This window comes from Theobroma cacao, chromosome 3 (genome assembly GCF_000208745.1).
Source record: "Theobroma cacao cultivar B97-61/B2 chromosome 3, Criollo_cocoa_genome_V2, whole genome shotgun sequence".
In the NCBI taxonomy this organism is placed as follows: domain Eukaryota; kingdom Viridiplantae; phylum Streptophyta; class Magnoliopsida; order Malvales; family Malvaceae; genus Theobroma; species Theobroma cacao.
In genome coordinates, this window is record NC_030852.1 from 34,408,531 (window position 1) to 34,430,415 (window position 21,885).

General features: G+C 35.1%; 5 protein-coding genes across 5 annotated transcripts; 4 read left to right on the plus strand and 1 right to left on the minus strand.

Annotated features, from left to right (window-relative positions):
• LOC18606578 lies at positions 849-2,335 on the plus strand. The gene is made up of 6 exons (XM_018116958.1): positions 849-1,236; positions 1,318-1,432; positions 1,516-1,597; positions 1,681-1,732; positions 1,904-1,958; positions 2,056-2,335. Exons 1-6 carry the CDS (start codon positions 856-858, stop codon positions 2,232-2,234), a joined length of 864 nt encoding a protein of 287 aa, XP_017972447.1. The 5' UTR covers positions 849-855; the 3' UTR covers positions 2,235-2,335.
• LOC18606579 (beta-carotene 3-hydroxylase 1, chloroplastic) lies at positions 5,250-7,257 on the minus strand. Its single transcript, XM_007040271.2, has 7 exons — positions 6,651-7,257; positions 6,446-6,505; positions 6,284-6,355; positions 6,004-6,138; positions 5,715-5,840; positions 5,552-5,608; positions 5,250-5,465 (listed from the first exon to the last, which is right to left on the minus strand). The coding sequence occupies exons 1-7, from the start codon at positions 7,068-7,070 to the stop codon at positions 5,385-5,387; spliced, it is 951 nt and encodes a 316-aa protein (XP_007040333.2). The 5' UTR covers positions 7,071-7,257; the 3' UTR covers positions 5,250-5,384.
• On the plus strand, positions 7,156-8,431 carry LOC108661194 (60S ribosomal protein L32-1-like). The gene is made up of 3 exons (XM_018117144.1): positions 7,156-7,176; positions 7,303-7,380; positions 7,817-8,431. Exons 1-3 carry the CDS (start codon positions 7,156-7,158, stop codon positions 8,255-8,257), a joined length of 540 nt encoding a protein of 179 aa, XP_017972633.1. The 3' UTR covers positions 8,258-8,431.
• Positions 13,513-14,346, plus strand: LOC18606580 (protein SPIRAL1-like 5). Its single transcript, XM_007040272.2, has 2 exons — positions 13,513-13,853; positions 13,936-14,346. Exons 1-2 carry the CDS (start codon positions 13,617-13,619, stop codon positions 14,008-14,010), a joined length of 312 nt encoding a protein of 103 aa, XP_007040334.1. The 5' UTR covers positions 13,513-13,616; the 3' UTR covers positions 14,011-14,346.
• On the plus strand, positions 18,819-21,885 carry LOC18606581 (probable polygalacturonase). The gene is made up of 6 exons (XM_007040274.2): positions 18,819-19,060; positions 19,299-19,637; positions 20,341-20,461; positions 20,547-20,721; positions 20,806-20,876; positions 21,030-21,885. Exons 1-6 carry the CDS (start codon positions 19,031-19,033, stop codon positions 21,695-21,697), a joined length of 1,404 nt encoding a protein of 467 aa, XP_007040336.2. The 5' UTR covers positions 18,819-19,030; the 3' UTR covers positions 21,698-21,885.

Sequence of the window (21,885 nt, forward strand, 5' to 3'; positions counted from 1 at the left end):
CCCTACTCTCAGTGCATTGCCCAATCCCCATGCCCCTATTCTTGTTTTCCAGGTTTGTTTACAATGAATTTAGAAATCATTCTTGCTATTTGACTTCATCCGGGAACTGGCTGTGGGCTGTAGCAGCATCACCTTTGTGGAGCGGGTCTGAATGTTGGCTTAGATGTGGTTATAGTATTTACAAAAGATTACAAGGGCAACTTGACTTGTTTACAACCCTAATCATATATGTATAAAATACTTTTTCTTAACTTATAGCCATTTTTAAGAAGTAAAAATCATATAGAAAAAAATAGAGCAAAAAGTGTTAATCGATCAGAGTTTAACTTTAAAAATAACAGAAAATAGTAATACTATTTTTAGTTTACTATGTAAAATAATAAATCAAATAATTTGATAAAAAATAAATAAAAAAAATAAGAAATGAAGTGATACTACTTTTTGCTACTTACATTAACAAATGAAATGCTATGATAATAAAAATTGTGAAATTAGTAAAATTAATGATGCTTTTAATTATGCTAGTATTGCTTTTTATTATGCAGAAATATAATTTAAGTATTTTCATAACAAATAAGGGTAAAAAATAATATATATTATATAATATTACTACTTTTGTTATATACAATAAAAAATTAGGTACATGAAAAAACGGAACGCAGCCTAAAGCTCTCTCGTGGACATTCCTTGATTTCATGCAAAGGTAACTGAAAAAAAGGCCTTCCTTTCTTGGTGTAAAAGTTACAAAACTTATGCTTTTATTCCTTGCTCTACCGTGTAATAATGGGCACCAGTCCTACTTTAACTACATGTTTCAATACCTGAATCACATTGCAAATCTCATCTCGTTTGGCCATGGCTGTCGCTGTTAATTTCTCAGCACAAGCCCTGCGACAGAGGACATGTCACAGGGCAATGGCAGGCCTCCCCTTTGATCCCTTGCCTTTTCAAAGATCATGTCAACTCGAGTGCCAAAAGAGAATGAAGGAGCAGCCACATCGCATAGCCATTAAAAGGCAGGAGAAAAATAAAAAAACCAACAACCGTGGGGTCTCTTCCATCATGTCATCAAACAATGATAGTGATTTAATTTTTGGTTCACCTTCTGCATCTGATACGATCAAGCATTTCTACATGTGCATCAATGAAAAGAATTTGAAAAAACTTGGGGACTACATCTCAGAAGACTGCTACATCGAGGACTGCTCTTTTTTCAACCCATTTAATGGGAAAAAGGTTACCTCTCTTGGTCTCTATTAACTTATCTTGAGTTGCAACATGTAATTCAAAAGAGTCTGAAACAAAAAGTTACTGCAGGAGGTTATGCATTTCTTCAATCTCCTCACGAGAGGCATGGGTCAGAATGTGAAATTCGTCATCGAACATATTTGTGAAGGAGATGGATTTACAGCAGGAGTAAATTGGCATTTAGGTACCTATCAACTACAATTTTCTCCGATTACTACCTCCCATGTCCTTTAAAAATGGTAACTTGACTTCTTATTAATATTGCAGAATGGAAACAGAGGCAGGTTCCCTTCACCAGAGGATGCAGCTTCTACGAATGCTCAGAAGAAGGGGAAAAATTAGTTATAAAGTACTAGATCTTGTTTAACTTATGTGTGCCATCAAGAAAAAAGGAGTCCATTCGAATTGACAAGACTTTTTGCTTGTGTGCAGGAAAGCTATGATTGTGATCGAGTCACCTGTCAAACCAGGGGGAATGGTGCTGGTAAATCATTTTAGAGAACTCTTCTGTTTTAACACTTTCAAACCTGTTAGCACCAGACAAGATTCAAATCAACGTGCTCCTCAATTACTTGTTGCTGATTACTATATCTGTCTCCAATTAGTAGTATTTGGTTTTCGTAACCATGTTGGATTTACATGTGGATTGATGCAGGTCCTGTTGAAGAATGTGACTACAATATTTGATGAGTTCCCACGTGCTGCTGAATGTATGCAACAAATTAACTGTCATTCTACAACTGGAAACATACACACATCTCATAGCATCATATTGAAATGCCTCTACAATTCTTTTCAATCCTGCAGGGTTCCTAAAGCGTCCACATGTCATACTACAATCCGTACTGAAGATCTACGCTATATTTTTTGCACCTTTCGTAAACCCGCTAGTGGCAAGCTACGTTAAAGTTTGGGAATTCATGGCTCGTTTGTTAGCCTGTGCAATCAAAATCTTACTCTACATCTCAAGGATTTTATTCAGGTAGTCGACACTTACACAGAGTTTCTTATTGTACATGAAAGGACTTCAGCAATGGCTTCACAAACACCAGTCAGCTATCATCACCATCACAGCGAGACCACGTTTCCAAGAGAGAGAGAGCAACTAATGGTCCAAGAAGAGGTAGCTGCGGTGGAGGCTTGCTGAAGGCAACAATGGGCTTAGTCTGGTCGTTACTGACAAACTCTCCTTTCTCAGAATCATTGTTCTCCGATTTCCTTGGTGTTGATGCAGCCACAGTTCCTGGGGACAATTATATGTTAATTTGTAGTCAAGTCACAGACTGCTTACAAGAATATAGCCCTAAATAAAAACATTAACAAGATTTAAGAGGGACATTACCCCGGGATCCAGACATAGGACAGAATTGTTTGAATTTGTATTTTGCAGGCAACAACGCAGTAGTCCCACGCATGTAGAATTTATGTTAATTGTGCTCTTCTAGGAAAAGAAACAGCTAAATATCAAGAACTAGCAGCCCTGAAAAATCAGAACACACAGCAAACAACATTAAGGAATTACTCAACTTTCTGGTTTGTAAATAAGAATGAAAGTAGAAACTCATTGCAGTCCCAGATTGAATTACTTGTGGCCGAGGCATTGTTCAGTCGCACAATCTTCCACAAAATTAAGGGCCCAAGTTTAAACCCCCCCAATTCCCCAATCCCCTACCAGTATACATTTATTTAGGAGAATTAATATATGAAAGCAACAGAGTATGAAACAATGGATAGGCAGTAATAATGGGAATGGCCAATATATTATCTCCAAAAACCAATCACAGCCATCTTTGACTTCAACCAGACAACCAAAGGGGTTCAAGCTTTTCCTACTTTTGCCAAGGTGAAATTTTCATACATCTAAAGAAAGCATGAAAGCACAAGAAACTGCTGACGTCAGAGCAAAACAGCAAAAATCTCTTATGATCAGGCTGCAAAAGCTGGCATATGCATTCTGTTTCACCACTACAAACATCAACATTTTCAATATGATCAAGTACATAAAGAATTTAAGGTAAACAAAAGGGTTATAGTAATAATCTGTAGAAAACCTTGATTAACGTACCTGCAAAAGTGTTTGGTTCCTCTGTAGGAAGCGACAGACTGAAAGAAGCCAACAACGTTGTTGAGTTTCCGAGTTCCAGGTACCGTGGAGAAAAACTGATGAAAAAGGATGGTTCCGAGAATTTTCTCGGTTATTTGGTTTCCCAATGCTTACGTGTATTAATCTGAACCTTTGAATGGTTGGCTCCATTTTCTGGGCCGTTCGATCGGTTCCGAAAGATGATGCGTTTCATGGATCAAGCGCATTAACACTTGTAACAACAAACGTCATCATTTTAGCAGATAGCGGTTGAATATAAGATAAAATCACCAGTAGCTCAAGAGAAAACATATATAATTAAAATGTAATTAATTTTAAATAGTTATTTTATACTATACATTATTGGAGATTAATATACCAGTAGTTATTAATAGTCAAATTATCTTGGATATCTTGCTACGCTGTTGATATTTATTTGGTACGGTGGCTGATGTTGATGAGTTTTTATGTTCTGTTTTGTTACGACGTTTGATGTTGCTAGTTTTATGTTTTGAGCATGGTTTAAGTTTGATTTTGACATTAATTTATTTTTTAATTTTTTTAATTTTTTAAAGTGTTCAAATAATTTTTTTATTGGGATATTGATAGACTTGCTTTTGGTCTATCTAGTTTTAATTTAGATATGATTTTATATCAATTTTTTAATATATAGTTCATTTGATGAAAAAAAGGGTCCAATTAACTTTTTTTAAAGAAAATTCAAATTAACTTGATTTAAAATTTTTTATACTTTTCATAAAAGATTTTTTTTAAAAGGTTAGTAAAGAGAAATTAAAAAAAAGAAGAAGCAATTTTCAAGTTAAAATCGAATTTAGATTAAAAGAAAAAAGAAAGAACATGTGGTAATTAATGGCAATATCCCTTGTGTCCTTAATTATTGAAGAGACGTCAAATACAGACAGACAAATTTCATGTGCTCTTTGGAACACAGTACTATCAAAACTGAGATTCACCGCATTACCCGAATTAACCAAACAGTTGGTGCTGAAATAAAAGTACTACTCATTATGATTTGAAGTGAGCTCGGTGGCTGATATAACTCGGTAGCTGGTATATATATATATGCTCAGTTCCCTTTGCAAGCAGGCTTCGAATTGGAATTAAGAATAAGACAGGACAGTAGGTGTAAGCGTCCCTTCCTCGTTTGTTTCCTTTCCCTGTTTCTCCACGTCTCCCGTATTCAATCTTAATTATGTCGAGGCTTCAAACTTGAAAGCTTCTGCTTGTCTTAATCCGTTGGATAAAGAAGTTGAAGATATTTAGCAAGGCTGCTCTAATTAGTGTAAAAATATATAACTTGCTTGCACGCCTCCTTTTCCTATTTTAGTTAGACAAGTATGTGTTACGAGTTAGATACTCAACACCCTAAACTTACCATAAATCTATATATAATAAAAATCATGAATATTTTTAAACTTAAATCTAACAAGGCCTAAGAATCAATGAAAGGTTACCCTATTTATGAATTTGTCGAGTCATGTGTCCTAATGGATAGAGAAGCATTATTAGGTATGCCATTTTGTTTGAACTGTTATGCAGATATGCATGGTGATGGGGGAGTCGATGAGGAAATATTAAGTTACCCACGGGCACTAACGTTGCGGTGCTCGTGGCCAACGTGTTCTTGTCAAGCCTATTGTGTGCCGACCACAAAAAAACTGTAAAGGATCCACATTTCACTAATTTCTATACGTCCCCAGTGTTTTTTGTTTTTTTCTTTCTGCAACATCCATTAGGAACACGTAGTTGTCAAACCTTGTACATGCACCATCTTTGTGATCAGTACTCGTTTTTAGGTTTTGCCTTAGAAGGTTTCACCCTAATCTAATTCAGTTACAAGTCCACTGCTCCTTCGATGTACAGATGATGAGAATCTTGACTTATTGCAATATATCAAATTGTAAAAGCAAAATATATATGGATAAATAATAAATAAAATAGATTGTTCCTAACTACAGATATTTTTCTTTTTTAGATACAGTTATGAAAAAAATGAAAAATTACAGATAGAATTCAATCGAAAAAGAATTGTTTATGGAATATTTTTGGACAGTTTAGTTCTTCTCTTGATCTCTTTCTCCAATTCCTCCATGCCTCCCACTTCTTCCAATTCCTGCAAAATCGTAACATATATATTCAATCAGCTTGTTGTTTATTTTGGTATCTATTTCTCAGATTTGAAGAGGATAAAAGGCTTGCCTGAGGTCCCAAAAATAACCCATATGGCACTCCCTGAAATTTGTCTGCATGATGAAGCTGGTAGATTGGAAAAAGAAAACAAGGAAGAACATGTTGTGTTAGTAATAAGATTAATTAATTTAAGAAGAAAATGCTGTTAAAATGTGGACAAGTGTCAACGTACTTGGTGGGCTGCAGCTACTTTCCGTAGATAAGGAACATGAGCAATTGGCCCAACTGGAAATCGACGGTGGACAAGACCATCATGGACGAACATGTAGGCCATACCAAAAACCGTGATCCCTAAGCCCTGTGAAAATGAAAAGTAGAATTTGACCACATGCAGATAGCCAATAACTTGACGTAATTAATGAAAGGGAAAAGTGACGCCAAATATTGTTTTGGAGCGAGAAAAAAACGAAAGGGAAAAGGACATTGTTTAACATTAGAGGGGCGAAAGAAGAGCAACTCACGGCGCCAAAACAGAGTCCCGGGAAGAGGCCTCTGTTTAAGAAACCGTAGAGGAGCAGAGCAATGGCAGGGGCTGCATTGATTATTGCGAACACGTCGTTGAGCTCAAAGGGTCCCTCTCGTGGTCTGTGATGAGACTGCAAACATTCATACCAAAAACAAAATAACTCGTGGTGATTTAAACGTCAAAGCAACAAACAAAAGAATCCAGTAATAACATGCAAGTGGCAAATTCTTAATTAATAAAGGTGTTGGAATGGAATTAGGAGTCTGTAATTTGACCTCGTGCATGTGCCACAATGAAGCATGCCATAGAGCTCGATGAGCCCATCTCGCCCAAAATTCCATCCCCACCTGAAAATTCAAGCATACCCGAGAAAACAAAACCCATTAACCTTTTATTAGTGATTCAATCAAGGGAAGCTACAAGGATTGTGTACGTACAGCAGCACCAACTGAGAGAGCAAATGTACCAGCCAACTCCAGCAGTGGAACTTCTCCACCCTATAATCAAAAACCAAAGTTAAGAACGAAAAAATTGTAAAAAGAAAAAAGTGTAAATTAACAAAAAATACCTGTGTATATTAACCGACTAAAACCAGAAGGAAAGAAAACGGAAAAGGAAAATACATTAGAGTTGAGTTGTTACCTCCATTTGCCATGAAAACCTGTAATAAACAGCCATAACGGCCATGGCAGAGATGCCTAAACTAGACAACGTAGCGGCAAGTAGGTAAGTGGTTCTCTCCAATTTCTTCCTAGCTAATCTCTCCTCGACCCTGGAAAGGGTGACGTGATTGTAACCTTTTATGCTATCAGAAATTTTCTCAGTATCGCTCTTTTCTATAGCCTCGTTTTCATTCTCATTTCTTGTCTGCTGCATCACCATGAAAATATTCAAGCAATTCTTTTTCCTCAAAATATGACTACCCTTTCTCTGCAGCATGGTATCTCGAGCCAAACCCGATAAGCCAACAGCAAGCGAGTTGGGTTTTGTCGTTAAAGCAGTGCTACGTCCGAACTGGTAGATTACAGTGCTTGAGGCAGCCAGCAAGCTTCCTGTCGCCATGGATACTCTTACCTCAGGAAAGGCTGATACAAATTTGATGTGAATTTATATGTTGACCAAAAACAAGAAAATAAGTCTTTAAACAATGAAAGAATTTCGGGTTTTGGTAAGTTGTTTGGAGAAGTTGAGAATTCTCCAAGGCAAAGGCCGAATTATGGGGAGGGAGAAGAGGAGCATGTTTTGAATTTAAGTTTCGGTTAGAAGGTGGGGATGATGTTGTTGAACAATGCAGGCGGCTGTTGAAATGCGGCTTGGGAAGTTGAATTTACTGGGTTGCCCTTGTGTTTTGGGACCACCATTCTGGTCAAGGGTAGAACCTGGCTAGTTGATGGCCCATGGCCGACCTTAGGAAGTTGGAAATACGCCTAGCTCCTTTTGTTTTGGTTCCCTTAATTGAATTCCTAACCTATGTGCTGCAATCATCAATGACACACTTCAAAGTATACACAAGTGTTTGAGGGGAGCTAGAGAGATCCCTAATCACAATCAATTATACATATCATTTATTTATTAATTTTAATTTTTGTATACGTGAATAAACCGCAATAATAAATATATTGAAAAATTATTCTAATTATTTAAATAGAAATTAGAGATAATACTTCAATAAGTTCTTAAATTATTTAAAATTTTTTTTATTTTTTTATTACATTCAATTAGATTTTTATATTTTTATTTTAAACCAAATAAGTATTTATAACTAATAATTGATTAGCTTCGGCCATCCCAAACCCTAAATTTCTTAGAGGGAAGAAGAAGAAGAAGAAGAAGAAGAAGAAGAAGAAATAGCGGTGCCGCTTCTAAGTAAGAAGATCGTGAAGATGAGGGTCAAGAAGTTCAAGAGACCCCAGAGCGACCGCAAAGTCTCCGTCAAGACAAACTGGCGTAGACCAAAGGGTATTGATTCCCGTGTAAGAAGAAAGTTCAAGGGATGCACTTTGATGCCCAACATTGGTTATGGTTCAGACAAGAAGACTCGTCACTATCTTCCTAATGGCTTTAAGAAATTTGTTGTGCACAACATCAAAGAGCTTGAACTGTTGATGATGCACAACAGGACATACTGTGCTGAGATTGCCCATGATGTTTCCACAAGGAAGAGAAAAGAGATTGTTGAAAGAGCAGCTCAACTTGATGTTGTTGTCACTAACAAGCTTGCCAGGTTGCGCAGCCAGGAGGATGAATAAGCCATTGTAGTAATTATGTTTAGTAATGAGCTTTCTTTGTTTAACATTCTTATCAATTTTGATATTTTGTTGTTCTAGACAAATCACATTACAATTTTGCCTAAGATATTTTCTTTTTGTTAAAAATACTTGCTAAGTATTAATGTGAAGTTGTGGGTCATCACCCTTTTCTGTTAAAAAAAAACTAATAATTGATTAATTGTCATTAATCAAAATGCTTATTGTCACTTTATATCTACATAACAGTCATATTATATTGACGAAATTGTAAAATATGTCACATGGGCATGTTATCATATCAAATTAATATGTCACTTCATCATCAATTATGATATTTAGTATGCTCGTGAGCACAATGTAACATAAAATAATAAATAATTTTTTCACTAAGTCAATCATTAATTATATATAACAGTTCATTTGATTTAAAATAAAAATATAAAGATTTATTTGATTTAAAATAAAACGATAAGTACTTGATTGAACATAATAAAAGTACAAAAACTTATTTGAATTTTTTTAAATAATTTAAAAAGTTTTTCAAATATAATACCTATAAATTAACCATTTCATGATACGTTTAGTGTGAAGTTGTAGCAAGTGTTTTAGGCATGCATAGATGCTAGTCATTAGCATTGAATGAAAGCGAAGAAGTTGCTAGTTGTTCTACCAAATTCTGAGTACGTACTTTTGATTGCCACTTTTAGTAGGATTTGGTTTTCTTGTTAATGCGCGGCAGGGTCCTCTCCTTTGTATTTGACTCTTATCTCGGTTCCAATTTCTAATTAATATATAAACCGATGTAGGAGTCAAAGTCGTATACAAGTTTGAAAGAAAGTCAGCTCCCGTCTAAGAAGTGATTGTTGGAATTGCTTTTGCATTTTACTTTTATGTGCTCCAATTTGCTACATTCAGATAGCTTTTGGTATCATTTCAAGATTACCATGATGATTTAATTACCAAGTGATCTTATTACTATGGTAATGTCATTATTATTGATTTAAAATCACCATATTTGATATAAGTTTACTTGGTAATCATTAATATCGACATTTAGAAATCACCATGTCCGATATCAAATAAAAATCAGGCATCATCTTGAGTAAACTATCAAAATAATCTAAAGTTAAATAAACTAATAATGTTAATATTCTATTAACACAAGAATTTATGAAAAGAATCTCTTAAAGAGATGATCTAACCGATGTTAATAATTTAAAATTACTGTCATGTAAAAACATGAAAATTTTACCAAACACGAATCACCATAAATTTTAAAGTAATCCACCCCATAAACACCACCTTATAGAAATTATTAACTTCAACAGGTTTGGCTCGCCTAGCACACGTACATTAATGGTTATGGGTGTGTGCTTAAAGCTTAAAAGAATCTATTTTCAGTACCTAATTGCAATTATTAGTTATCATTTGCTATGACGGCATACTTCATTTTTACTTTTCTTTAATTGTCACTTTTATTATCAGCAATCATTTTTTATTTTCTCATGAATTTATTCTGAATTTGTAACTTTATCATATTTGCTAAAAGTAATCAAGTAAATAAAAAATAACGTTAATCAAACTAATAATTATTAACGCACATAAATATATATAAAGGAAAAATATTTTGTTGTTTAGATTTTTTATTTTATATGTCGGCGGTTAAATTTTTTTAACTTCATTGTCAAAACTTGGCCATAAGTGGGTACATCGCCCAACATAGCAAGTATTGATATTCTATGGTTTGGGCCTGATTTTCGTTCCAATAGTCCATTGCAGATGCACTTTCCGATTCTCTATCTATAAACAAGCTAATTAATTAAGAAACTAATCCAATTCATATAATAATAACATAAACATATAGCATTTGTACATACAGTTAATATTATAGTCAAACAATACGTATTTTTCTATAAATCTAACTCTAGTGATAGATTTTTGAGGAGTTCGAGCCTTGTGTTAGCCCAAAAGGGAAGAACTCAAAGTACAATTATTTTGGTCATTTTTAATAATAAAAAATACCATTTAAGTAAATCGGATGGAAATTGATTGTCGCAGGTGAAGTCGACACGCATATTTTGCTTCTTCCTCGTTGTTTGCTTTCTGCTCTTCACAACTTGGGGTATACTATGTTGATTTGTACTCCAAGCAAAAGCAACACATGATTTTATCTAGATTAATTATTGAGTGAAGAGGGATCAGTTTTGAAACTACAAAGCATTCGTTCTTTCTTTTTCTTTTTTTGATTCATCCATTGATCAATCACTCCTCAAATCACGAAAGGAGACTGTACAGTTTTTGGGTTTTCCTGTTGGGAGGGGATGTGGGAGGGGGGAGGTGGCAATCCCCATGTAGGGTCCATTGAGACTGTTGGTAGGATTTGATCTTTTACTTACACATAGCACGTATGTCTAGTAAAGAGGTTACAAACAGAGGTCTCAAAGTGTGATCCCTCGTCACCTCTATTCTCTTTTTCTGATAATTTAAGTAGCTTCGTCATCGAGTATATCTCTACCAGTTCACCCTTATGCCTTATCTTAATTCTCCCATCTAAGATTTCAGCATCTATTTCCAAGTTGGCCATCATTCACAAAACAAACTGTGTAATAGGAAAGAGAGCTGATTGATGAGCACTACTGCAAGTACAAGCTGCGCAAGGAACGTAATTTGACACGCATGGATTAAGAGAAGAGCGACTAGTAATGTTTATTTTTTGATGGAGATTAGAGCAAAGCTGCAGAGGAAGTAGAAGGAAGGAGCCAAACTCAAACTGAGAACTCAACTCAGTGGTAGGCCTGATTAAATCTGGGACTAGCTTAGTGATCTTAAAACCTCTTTTCCAGCTCAGCGGGCAGGCCTGAAATCTCGTACCAGTTAGCGATTATTGTACTACGAGCCATTAACTTGAGGCTGCAAGCAGAGAGGCAACCATCAAATCATGCTTTTGATTTGAATTGAGCCAGTACTGTCAAGCCACCTTGCCCCAGTAGATATTTTTTGTCGGTTCAATATTCCAGCTTTTTTGCTCATTTCCCTTATTGCCAACTGATGAAACTGAAAAATTCCTCTTGTATGTCTATACTCTCAATTATTATTGGCTAAGATCGGTAACAAAAAAGTACTTGAGGTCATTATCAGTAGCACCAGGAATGTTCTGGATTTATGATTGTTCATTTTTAATTTCTTATTAACATATACAAATATGATAGGAAAGAAATACTATTGGCTTATTATTATTATTGCCAACCAAAGAACATGACTTATGACCAAATCTTTGGTTGGCTTCTCGTTCAGGGTTTTTGATGCCTTAAAAGGAGAAAGCTTTATTATTATTATTAAAACTGGTACTGGTATTATTCTAAACTGCTTGAAATATCAATTGAAAAAATGCATGCAATTATGGTGGGTGATATCAGAAAAGCTTAGCTGAAAAACGATATTTTTCATTTCAAGTAAGAGCATGTATGCATTTTAGACAGAAATATTGCTATTCAAGGCCATTTCATTTTTAGGTTAAGCCCCAGTGCTGAGCTTTTCGTTGTCATTAAGATTCAGTGGTTGACATTCAGATATCTTTTAAGGGCCACAGACATCATATAATTTGTTCCATCACCAGCTGCAAGAGGGTTCAAAGGTATGGGCAACAGATAATATCTGACTAGTCTGCGACAAACTGATGACCTCTACTTCAGTCTCTGTCACTTTCAAAAATAGGAACGTCTTAATGGTGCAAATATTACGAGAAATGTTATAGTTTTTACATGGAAACCTTTTCGTTAAGCACGGGCTCAAATAATAGTCTAAGTCTGATCAGAATAGGAAATGATCTCAGAATCAAATTTATAATATGTGGCTATCTTTATCTAAGCCACTGTGCGTTAACCATTAGCTGAAAGCTGGATACCTTTGGCCTACAATTGCTCCCTTCCTACCGAACCTTTCCATCTGATTTAAACTAGCTTAGTTCCTTCTTCTTACTTTTTTCTGAGGAATACAAGTCATTAATGGGCCCAAATGCAACACTCTATATATATAACACCAATCAAATTATCATTTCCCTTTATATATGTTCTGTTAAAGTCACCCATTATCTTGATTTAACCCCATTTAGACACCCTTTTAGCTCTTCATAATGTGCTTTATGCTGAAGCCAGATAAACGTGTCATGAATTCATGATTGATGACATATTTATCTTAGGTTACAGTAAAATCATCAATGCAAACATTTACTTTGTTTTTATAGTGAGGTATTATCACCTTAGTACGCTGACTTTGATTGCTTGATTAGACTGTGTAAGTTGTAAAATCGGTATTAAGTCCTGGCTAGATGCCTCAACAGTCCAGCCAAAATGGGCCCAAAGTTAACCATGTATTAAGTAATGATATGTGGCCTAAGCAATCCTAAAGTCAATTATGTGTCAATAGTATTTGAACTAAAAGCCACTACTCCTAATAATTATGGTTTATTATATTGGTTTGAATGGCTGACAGAGCCCACCTGACTTGAACACTTAACCAACTGATCTCTTCTGCTTTAGCAGAGGGACAGTTCTAGAGTCATTTTTGTGCTAACTTGCATGGTATGGTTGTTGGGTTTTGTTTTGTCACATAAACTCCTACTGCACATACACCAAGTATATGTTGGATTCACAAATATATACAACACAAACAAGTATATTCTAATGTAATTAAGGACGTTTATCCCTTTTATGATATAATTTCTTCGAAATACTTTCACTTCTCTGATTGCTTCCCCCGTAGATGTTGTATTTCTAAACAGGTTCGTAGCAGAAACAGCAGGCACCCATGACCCAACCAGCTTGAAGATAATAGCCTCAGGACAATCTGAAAACTACCTGGATGCAACAATTTGGAAGATGACATCAATATATAATTTGAAATGAAATCATGTTTTATACTGATACATAGATGGCATTCACATTATACTTTACAACTGATATACAAGATGTGAAATCAATCAGTGTAAATTTTTCATGATGAAAGAAATAAGTTTTTCATGATTCACGTGATAAAACATCAATGTTTAAATTTATGCATTTCTCCATGGAAGTGAAAGGGCATACAAATACATAGAGGCTAGGTCAAAGCTAAAGAATCCATAGGATGCCCCTTTCCAGCACAGCGATATTGCAATTTGCAATGTACCATGCTTTACTTGTGTACATTATTAGCCAAGTTGGTAACGTGCGTTATCATCAGTACCAGAAGATAACATACATACCATAAGCGCCCATCCGCACATACATAGACCCAACCACATTATTTATTAGGGTTTTTTCCATTCTTTCCCCTTGTAATTTGAAATTACTTGTTAACTAAATCAAGCAGTTCTCCAACCATGAGTAGAGGTGGGAGCTACGGCGGCGGCCAAAGTTCCTTGGGCTACCTCTTTGGTGCTGATGAGCAGCCAAGTGCACCTGCTGTAACACCACCGATCCAGCCTCCGTATGGCATAGATACTACCCCAGAGACTCCTCCGGCTCCAAATAAACTCAGGTCAGAGAAACGGACAGAGAAAAACGTCAACAACAACTATCATAGGGCTCAAGGACAGAATTCAGGGAACTTCATAACTGTAAGTAAATTATCACATAAACTTCTTTGCACTTCCTCTGAGCATAACTTTTAACCTAAGTACTGTATATGTTTAATTTCAGGATCGCCCATCAACGAAAGTTAAATCAGTTCCTGGTGGAGATTCATCTCTGGGGTACCTGTTTGGAGACAAGTGATGCTTTCCTTCTTACAAGTTCCTACTCGATTGCTTCCAACAAAGGGATTGAAGATAACAGATAAGTGGGTTTTAAAAAGTAAATCTGTACATGCTAAATAAGGGATTCAGTTCCCATCAGTGTTGAATTTGCAAGGGTCCTTCTAGTTTGGTATCGTATATATGTATGGTGTTTAATTTTCAGAACTCTGTCAAAAAAAAAGGATTCCAGTCATGAAGAAATAGGTCTGATGTATGGTGTATGGTGTTACCAAGGATTGTACAATAACCAGAAGTTTAAGTTCCTGTCAGAGTGTGAATGTTTCCATTTAATGCAATAACGAGGTTTGTCCTTTCATATTCAATGCCCAAATTTGGAATTAAAGTGAACCGTTCCGTTTTGGTTTGAGTTTCATATTTATATATATATATACCTCTTTCTGAATAACTTACTAATAAAAAAACTTGGTAGTGCTGCTGTGTTCCTTTCTGAGTACTTGAATTAAAAAACTAAAGATGTGTTAATTAAAAAATCTCGAAGAGATTGTTTTTGGATCTGCCCCATAAAAGCATATTTGTTCATGATCTAGTTTGACCAATTTTTCTGAATTCCCACCGGTTTAATTACCATATCCTATGTTGAAAACATGTGCTTCTTTAGTTTCATGGCAGCAATTAGGAAGCATATAATTCTATGATCAATATGTGCACTTAACTTAGTTAAACTGGAAGTTAGAACTGATCTTCCTTCTTCAATATCTTCTTTGCAGCGTTACTAATCCTAATAGAAACTTAATTTTCATAAGGAACCAACTTTCCATCGTCTTTTTCTTTTGCGAACCAAACCTTCAATCCATACTTTGCCTCATTTTCCTGTTCATGATTCATGAGAGAGAGAGATGCAGATAATTTTTGGTTCTTATCCGTTGCTTTAGTGTTCTTGATAAAGTTGATCAAGCATTTAGCTTAATACTTGCATTATCATCGTTAATATTATAGTCTAGACAACTAACCAGTGCTGAATCTGCTGAAAATAATGGCAGTTAGGTTTCTTTACCATTCTTTTTTACTACCATATTTGTTCTGTTATAATTAACTTCATGAACTGTCCTTTAGGGCAACCTTCAATTAAGTGCATGCCTCTCTTCATATTGTAGCATATATTCAAAGTTAATATGCCATGTGTGGATGTTTATTTAATTAATTTGTATATGCTTATGTTTTGAATTAATTAATGTATGTATGTAGCATATATATATGGTGTACCGCTCGAGAGTGAATATATATATTTTCTTCCAATGAGTACTCATATTGTTTAATGTAGTTTTGACATGTGCATGAGAATTGGATATTCCCATGATTAAGGCTTTCTTTCATTTTTAATTTAAAACTCTTTGCTTTTGGAAAAGAAAGTGCATTGTAAATAAAAAAATTTACTAGTATTTTTGAAGAATTAATAATTAGACACTTTATTTTTTTTATTTATTCATCTATATATATATATATATATATTAATCATTTGTTCATGTTTGCTTGTTTAGCAAAAGAGGACTTTGGGATGATTTACGTTAAATTTGTTACCTTTTACTATTTAAAGATTTTCATTTGATTTACTATGATTTTTTCAACTGCAAAAGTTTTGCCGTATGACCTTTTATGATTATGTAAATGTCGTTATATCTATTATATTCTTACTATAAGTTAAAAACTTGATGGAAATTTACTGGTCAGCACCGGCCACACACTTTGCTTTAAATTGACTTCTATTTGCACCAAATTAAAAGGGAATCCCCATCACACTATATGCTTTACCATCTGTAAACTTATAGATTAACACTTTGTTACAAAATCATATAGTAATAGTAATTAATTACTTATTTAGAAATGGCTTAATTAAAATTTGTTGCTTTACTTTTTAAGACAGTGATTATCTATTAAATATTAATGAAAGAGAGCGCTTAGTTTGATGAGTTAATATGAATGCACTAATTAAGAAAAATATTATAATATGTTTACCCTCCTCTTAAATAACAGCATATTAATTAAAATTTTTACCTATGTTGTATATTCTTTAAATCTCGTGTATGTGTGTGTATACTAATATAAAATCTTTATAAGTATTTCAGTAACAAGATAAAATAGGTTTGGTAATATATATTGAATAATTTTTAATTATACAAATGTTGCATTTAAAAAGTTTAGTGCTGAAAAACTCAACAAACGTACAGATAGAGAGAGAGAGAGAGAGAGAGAGAGAGAGAGAGAGAGGGAGTAGTGTTGGAAGGTGTTACACACGTGTGATGATAGAATCCGAGAATTAAATTCTTTAGGCCCAATAACTATGAAGAACCAGCTGGCGGGAATTCCTCCCCCGACGTGGGCTGAAATTTGTGTCTCTTTAGGCCCGAAAGTTAGATAAATCTTTTCTCCCCTTTTGCATTGTCATCTGTTGAAGTAGTATTTCTTTGAGGTAATGTTTAAAGAAGTTTATGAATTATTTGAAACAAAGTTAAATAAATTTTTATTTTTCATTACATTGAATTAAGTTTTTATATATTTATTTTGAATAAAATAATTTTTTTATAATTAACGATTAACTAATTATCATTAGTTGAAATATTATTTATTATTTTATATTTATGTGATATCGACATGACGTAGACATGAATAGTAAAAAATGTTATATAGTAATGTCATTATTCTATATTAATATCTTATGTCAACATCTATTATAGTATGTTAGTATGTTACGTCAATGTCGTATGACATATAATGATAATTTTCGTTTTGATTAATAATAATTAGTTAATTATTAGTAATAAGAGTTTATTTGATATAACATGAAAAAATAAAAATTTAATTGAATGTAATAAAATAATATTTTTTAAAAAAAATCTACAATAGAAAGAAAAGAAAGAATTTTGGCATGTTGAATGTCTACAAGATATGGGTTATTATCCACAATTTGATATGTCTCCCCCATTTTTACCATTGACCAATTTTCTTATTTGTTTGTATCTTTTCTTAGCCCCAAATATATACCAAAACCTTTATTGCAAGACACCCACCCAAGTCCTTTTACTTCATATTCAAAACAAAAGAAAAAATATATATACCTAATGCCAATTAAGGATTGCAATCCAACCTATGAGATTGGATTTGATGTAGACGCCAAGAAAACATACATAGCTTGGAGTGAAATGCCTATATACCAATACCTCATAAGTTATAAAGCAATCCTCACCACTTATCTTTATCCATTAAAAAATAAATAAAAAGAAAAAGAAAACATAAGTGAGGAATCTTAATGTGCCAATAACACAAAGTGGAAAATCGTGTAAATGTAAATAGAGAGAATTAAGCTTAGGCAGCAATGAAACGACATCCACAAAAAGCCACTGCCAACCAACAAAACAGGAATTTTAATTTCAACTTGTTTTGTTGCTTACCTTAAAGTTTCTCTCGTGAATGCTTCTTCTGATTCTGGGAAAGCCCACTGCTGACTAGTCCACTCTTTGTCACACTCTCGTGGGACTAAACAGTAGAGAGTTTTCTATGGAGTATGACTGATTCAAATCTTTAACCTTCCTTCATCTAATATTGGAAGAATTAAGAAGTTAAGAACCAATAACTCAAATCCCAGGTTGTTGTAGTAATTCTTTTTCTTAGAGTAAAACATCATCTAAGTTAATTAATTTCGAACGATTGATGTGTCCTTTGTTCTCATGGGGAACATACTTCTGTTTTGTTTTTGAGGGGAAAAATTTTGTTTCCTTTGAAGTATTGAGCGTGTTAATTGCAGGCCCGTGAGAAGGTGGGCATGGCGTGAGTCTGAGGTAGGGAAATGGTCACGGGTTGGCAAATGCCATTAGAGTTCTGACAAACCAAAAGAAGATGTATTGGGAGCTGTGGACCCAACAGCAATGTTCCACATTCCATATCATTGAAGTTACTTGGAAATTTCAGAGGGGGAGAATTTGGGTAGGTAAATCTTCTCTCCAGTTGCAACTTGCAAGTCATGTTAACTTGAATCCAACTCATCCGTTATATAGATGAATCTAAACCTGCGGATATTGCTTGAACAGTTAACCTGTTGCATGTCATTCATGGTCTAATTGGCCAAACTGGTTGGGATGGTTAATTAGTGCAACCTGCATGCCATGTGCCCAGACATGGATATCCTTACGGAACCTAAACTAATGGTGTTCTAGCACTCCCCTTTCAAAAGGTAGTTGGGTGAACCAGGAAATCATTGAGAGAGGAATGGGAGTTTTTATTTATATATATCAGTAACATAGACTAGTGGGGAATGCCTTTTCATAGTGCGCATTGTGTGTCCAATGCACCACCATCGTTTTTAAATCAAGATATACATCATAGCTTCAACTAAATAAACTCCTTAATATGAGAATATATGATTAGTTTCATCTGATTGCGGTTTGAATTTCGATTCCAACTACCCGTTCGGAAACAGAAATACTATGCTTTAGTTTCAGTTGAAATGTTGAAATTATGTCGTAAATTTTTGTAGACTAATTCTATCTAAAATTTGGATACTCATAAAAGAAAAAATAAAGGTTAGGCGTCCATGTCGATGACCCCATAGTCAGAATAATAATACTGAAAGGAATGTTGTGTTTGAACAGAAACATCATCTGACTTAGGCATGTGGTGCTTTTACATAAGCAAAAATAGTTAAAATCTGCTTGCTCAAGTCAGCTATACAACAAGCCTATCTCAGATTCATATACAGAAAAAAAAAAAATCAAATCATCACGTTAAAAACTTGCTTGAGTTCTGTTAATGAAAACTGTGAATTACTCCACACATGAAAGGCAAAGTCCAATTTGTTGAGGCGCAGAAGCCAACTTACCAACTGGTTGGGGGTTTGAATTGTAATTTTGTTGTTTCTTTAGACCGCTCCACAAACTGCTTCTTTCTGAAGAGTCCTCAATGCTTTCAACCTCGTTCTCTATATAAACTCCTAGGACCTCTGTCTGCGCTAAAACAACTACCAACAATTTTTTTTTGGTTTGGTGGAGATGTGGACAACTCCAAGAAGAAACCTGCAGGTAATCAAAAACTCTTCCATTTCATCATCTGTATAAGTTTCTGTCCAATTTTCTCTTATGTGAATGAAAAGTTTGTTCGGTAGTGGCTTCTTATTTTCTCCTTAATTCCATGTTCATTTAGTATGGAATATCATTCTGATGGATTTTTAAGCCCAGCCTTGTCAGTTTGCTTACTGCACCATTAAAATCCATGTACTTTTCTCTGTCTTTCTTATATTCTTTGCTTAATTATTTGCAGGTTCTTGATACCTTAGTATTACTTGGATTAGTCCTGGTTTTGATTAATGTAAATGGTGTTGAAAGCCGAACGGTGAGAATTTTAGACTCATTTGGTTACCCAGTTACTGGTTGCAGCAGAAAGTACAGTGCCTCATTGGCTGACTTTGGAGGAGTTGGTGATGGAGTGACATCAAATACGAAGGCTTTTCAGGCTGCCATTGATAATCTGAGCCAGTATGCATCAGATGGTGGATCCCTACTCTTTGTTCCTCCAGGAAAATGGCTGACTGGTAGTTTTAATCTTACCAGCCATTTCACTCTGTATCTCCACAAAGATGCCACTCTTCTTGCTTCACAGGTTAGAAACTCCCAAGGGTAATACATATTTTATCTTTTTTTTTTTCAAGTTTTATAAGCTGATGGGAAAGAACAATTATCCTGACTATACAAGAAATGAAGGAGATTATGGAACAGACAAAAAAGTGTTTCAAAATGGGAATTTTACAGTCACTACCTTTAATAAAGAATATGGTGTGATAAATAGATTTGTCAGTTTGATTCATTTCTACAGTTTAATGCATGCGAACCGGGTTCTTATCTCCAATTAATGTGTGGTTGTGAGCGTTTCATGATTACTTTATTCTGAGTTCTAGACGGTATAGAAACATGGGGAATGCCTCAAAATGCAACCAAGCAAACTTAGGGCAGGTATTGGAAAGACCACAAGATACAGTGCCCACTTTATTAGTTTCTGTGGATCTGAACTGTTCAGTTTCAGTCCTATGATAATTGTGGGCCTGCCCTGAAGGGTGACCGTCCGAATGAGCTTACAATCATGGTCCCCTCATTCTGATCATTGATGCCCAACCATAAAACCTATCAGTTTTGGTGTCTGCTGAATACCGAAAACCTTAATCTCTATACTTCATTGATGGTGATGTATATATAAATATATTTGAATATAAAGTTTACGGTGGCTGTAATCATACCTAATGGAATGGTTGATGCTGTATTTTCAGCCAAGTTTGCTTACTCGTTCTTGTGCCTGGAAATTGTGTTAGGATGAGAGTGAATGGGCTGTCATTGACCCTCTACCGTCGTATGGTCGAGGAAGGGATGCAGTTGGTGGAAGGTATATCAGTCTTATTTTTGGAACCAACCTTACCGATGTTGTTGTAACAGGTACCATGAAATGTTAATCATCAATGAGATTTATTAAAACCATAGGTTTATGAAGTACTAAAATATGGACTTCAACATATTTCAGGGGACAATGGCACTATTCATGGTCAGGGTACCACCTGGTGGGACAAATTCCACAAGGGAGAGCTGAAATACACCAGACCTTACCTGATTGAGATCATGTACTCCAATCAAGTTCAAATCTCTAGTCTCACATTGATGGATTCTCCATCCTGGAATGTTCATCCTATTTACAGCAGGTTTTTGCCCCTCTCCTCTGCTAGTTTACAGTTCCCTCAGCATGTTGGTATTATGTTCTAAGATTGCTTGTGATTGAAATGCAGCAATGTTGTTGTTCAAGGCTTAACAATCCTCGCACCTGTAACTTCTCCAAACACTGATGGGATCAACCCAGGTGAGAAAGTGGACAGTGAATCTGTCTATGCCAAGCTCTAAAGACTTTTCCTAATTATATAATAAGCAACAGATGGGTGACTTTTTACCTGCAGGGTGTTTACAATATTATCAGTGTTAAAAGGTTTTGTTTTGCCTCCTGCTTTTTCTTCAGACTCTTGCACTAATACCCGGATTGAAGACTGCTACATTGTCTCTGGAGATGATTGTGTAGCTGTTAAGAGTGGCTGGGATGAGTATGGTATCAAGTTTGCTATGCCAACAAAGCAGCTGGTAATCAGACGGCTCACATGCATTTCTCCATTCAGTGCAGTGATTGCACTAGGTAGTGAGATGTCCGGTGGGATCGAGGATGTTAGGGCAGAAGACATCACAGGCATTAATTCAGAGTCAGCCGTCAGGATCAAAACCGCTGTGGGAAGAGGAAACTATGTCAAAGACATATATGTGAGAGGGATGACTATGAAAACTATGAAAATGGTCTTCTGGATGGCGGGGAATTACGGCTCTCATCCTGACAACGATTATGATCCTAATGCAATCCCTGTTATTCAGAATATCAATTTTCGAGATGTTGTTGCAGAGAACGTGACAATGGCTGCTAGACTGGAGGGAATTCCAGGCCATCCATTTACTGGAATCTGCATATCCAATGCCACCATCGGACTAACAAAGAAGCCAAAGAAGATTCAATGGAATTGCACTGAAATTGCAGGGGTTTCAAGTGATGTTACGCCTCCGCCTTGCAATCTGCTGACAGATCAAGGACCAGCAAATGCTTGTGATTTTCCAGAAGACAGCTTTCCAAGTGTCAAACTTTAAGTCTAAATGTGCTCTTACAGAATTTGTGACAGAATGAAGATATCAATTTCTTTAATGTAAGAAACTACGATAGTAATTTTTACATTTTAAAATCCTATTGAACTCTCAAATACGACGTCGGATAAAGTCTCTAGCTAAATTTAACCTGTTCAATTTATATGACACAAGGAGGTAATTGATTCCTGGAA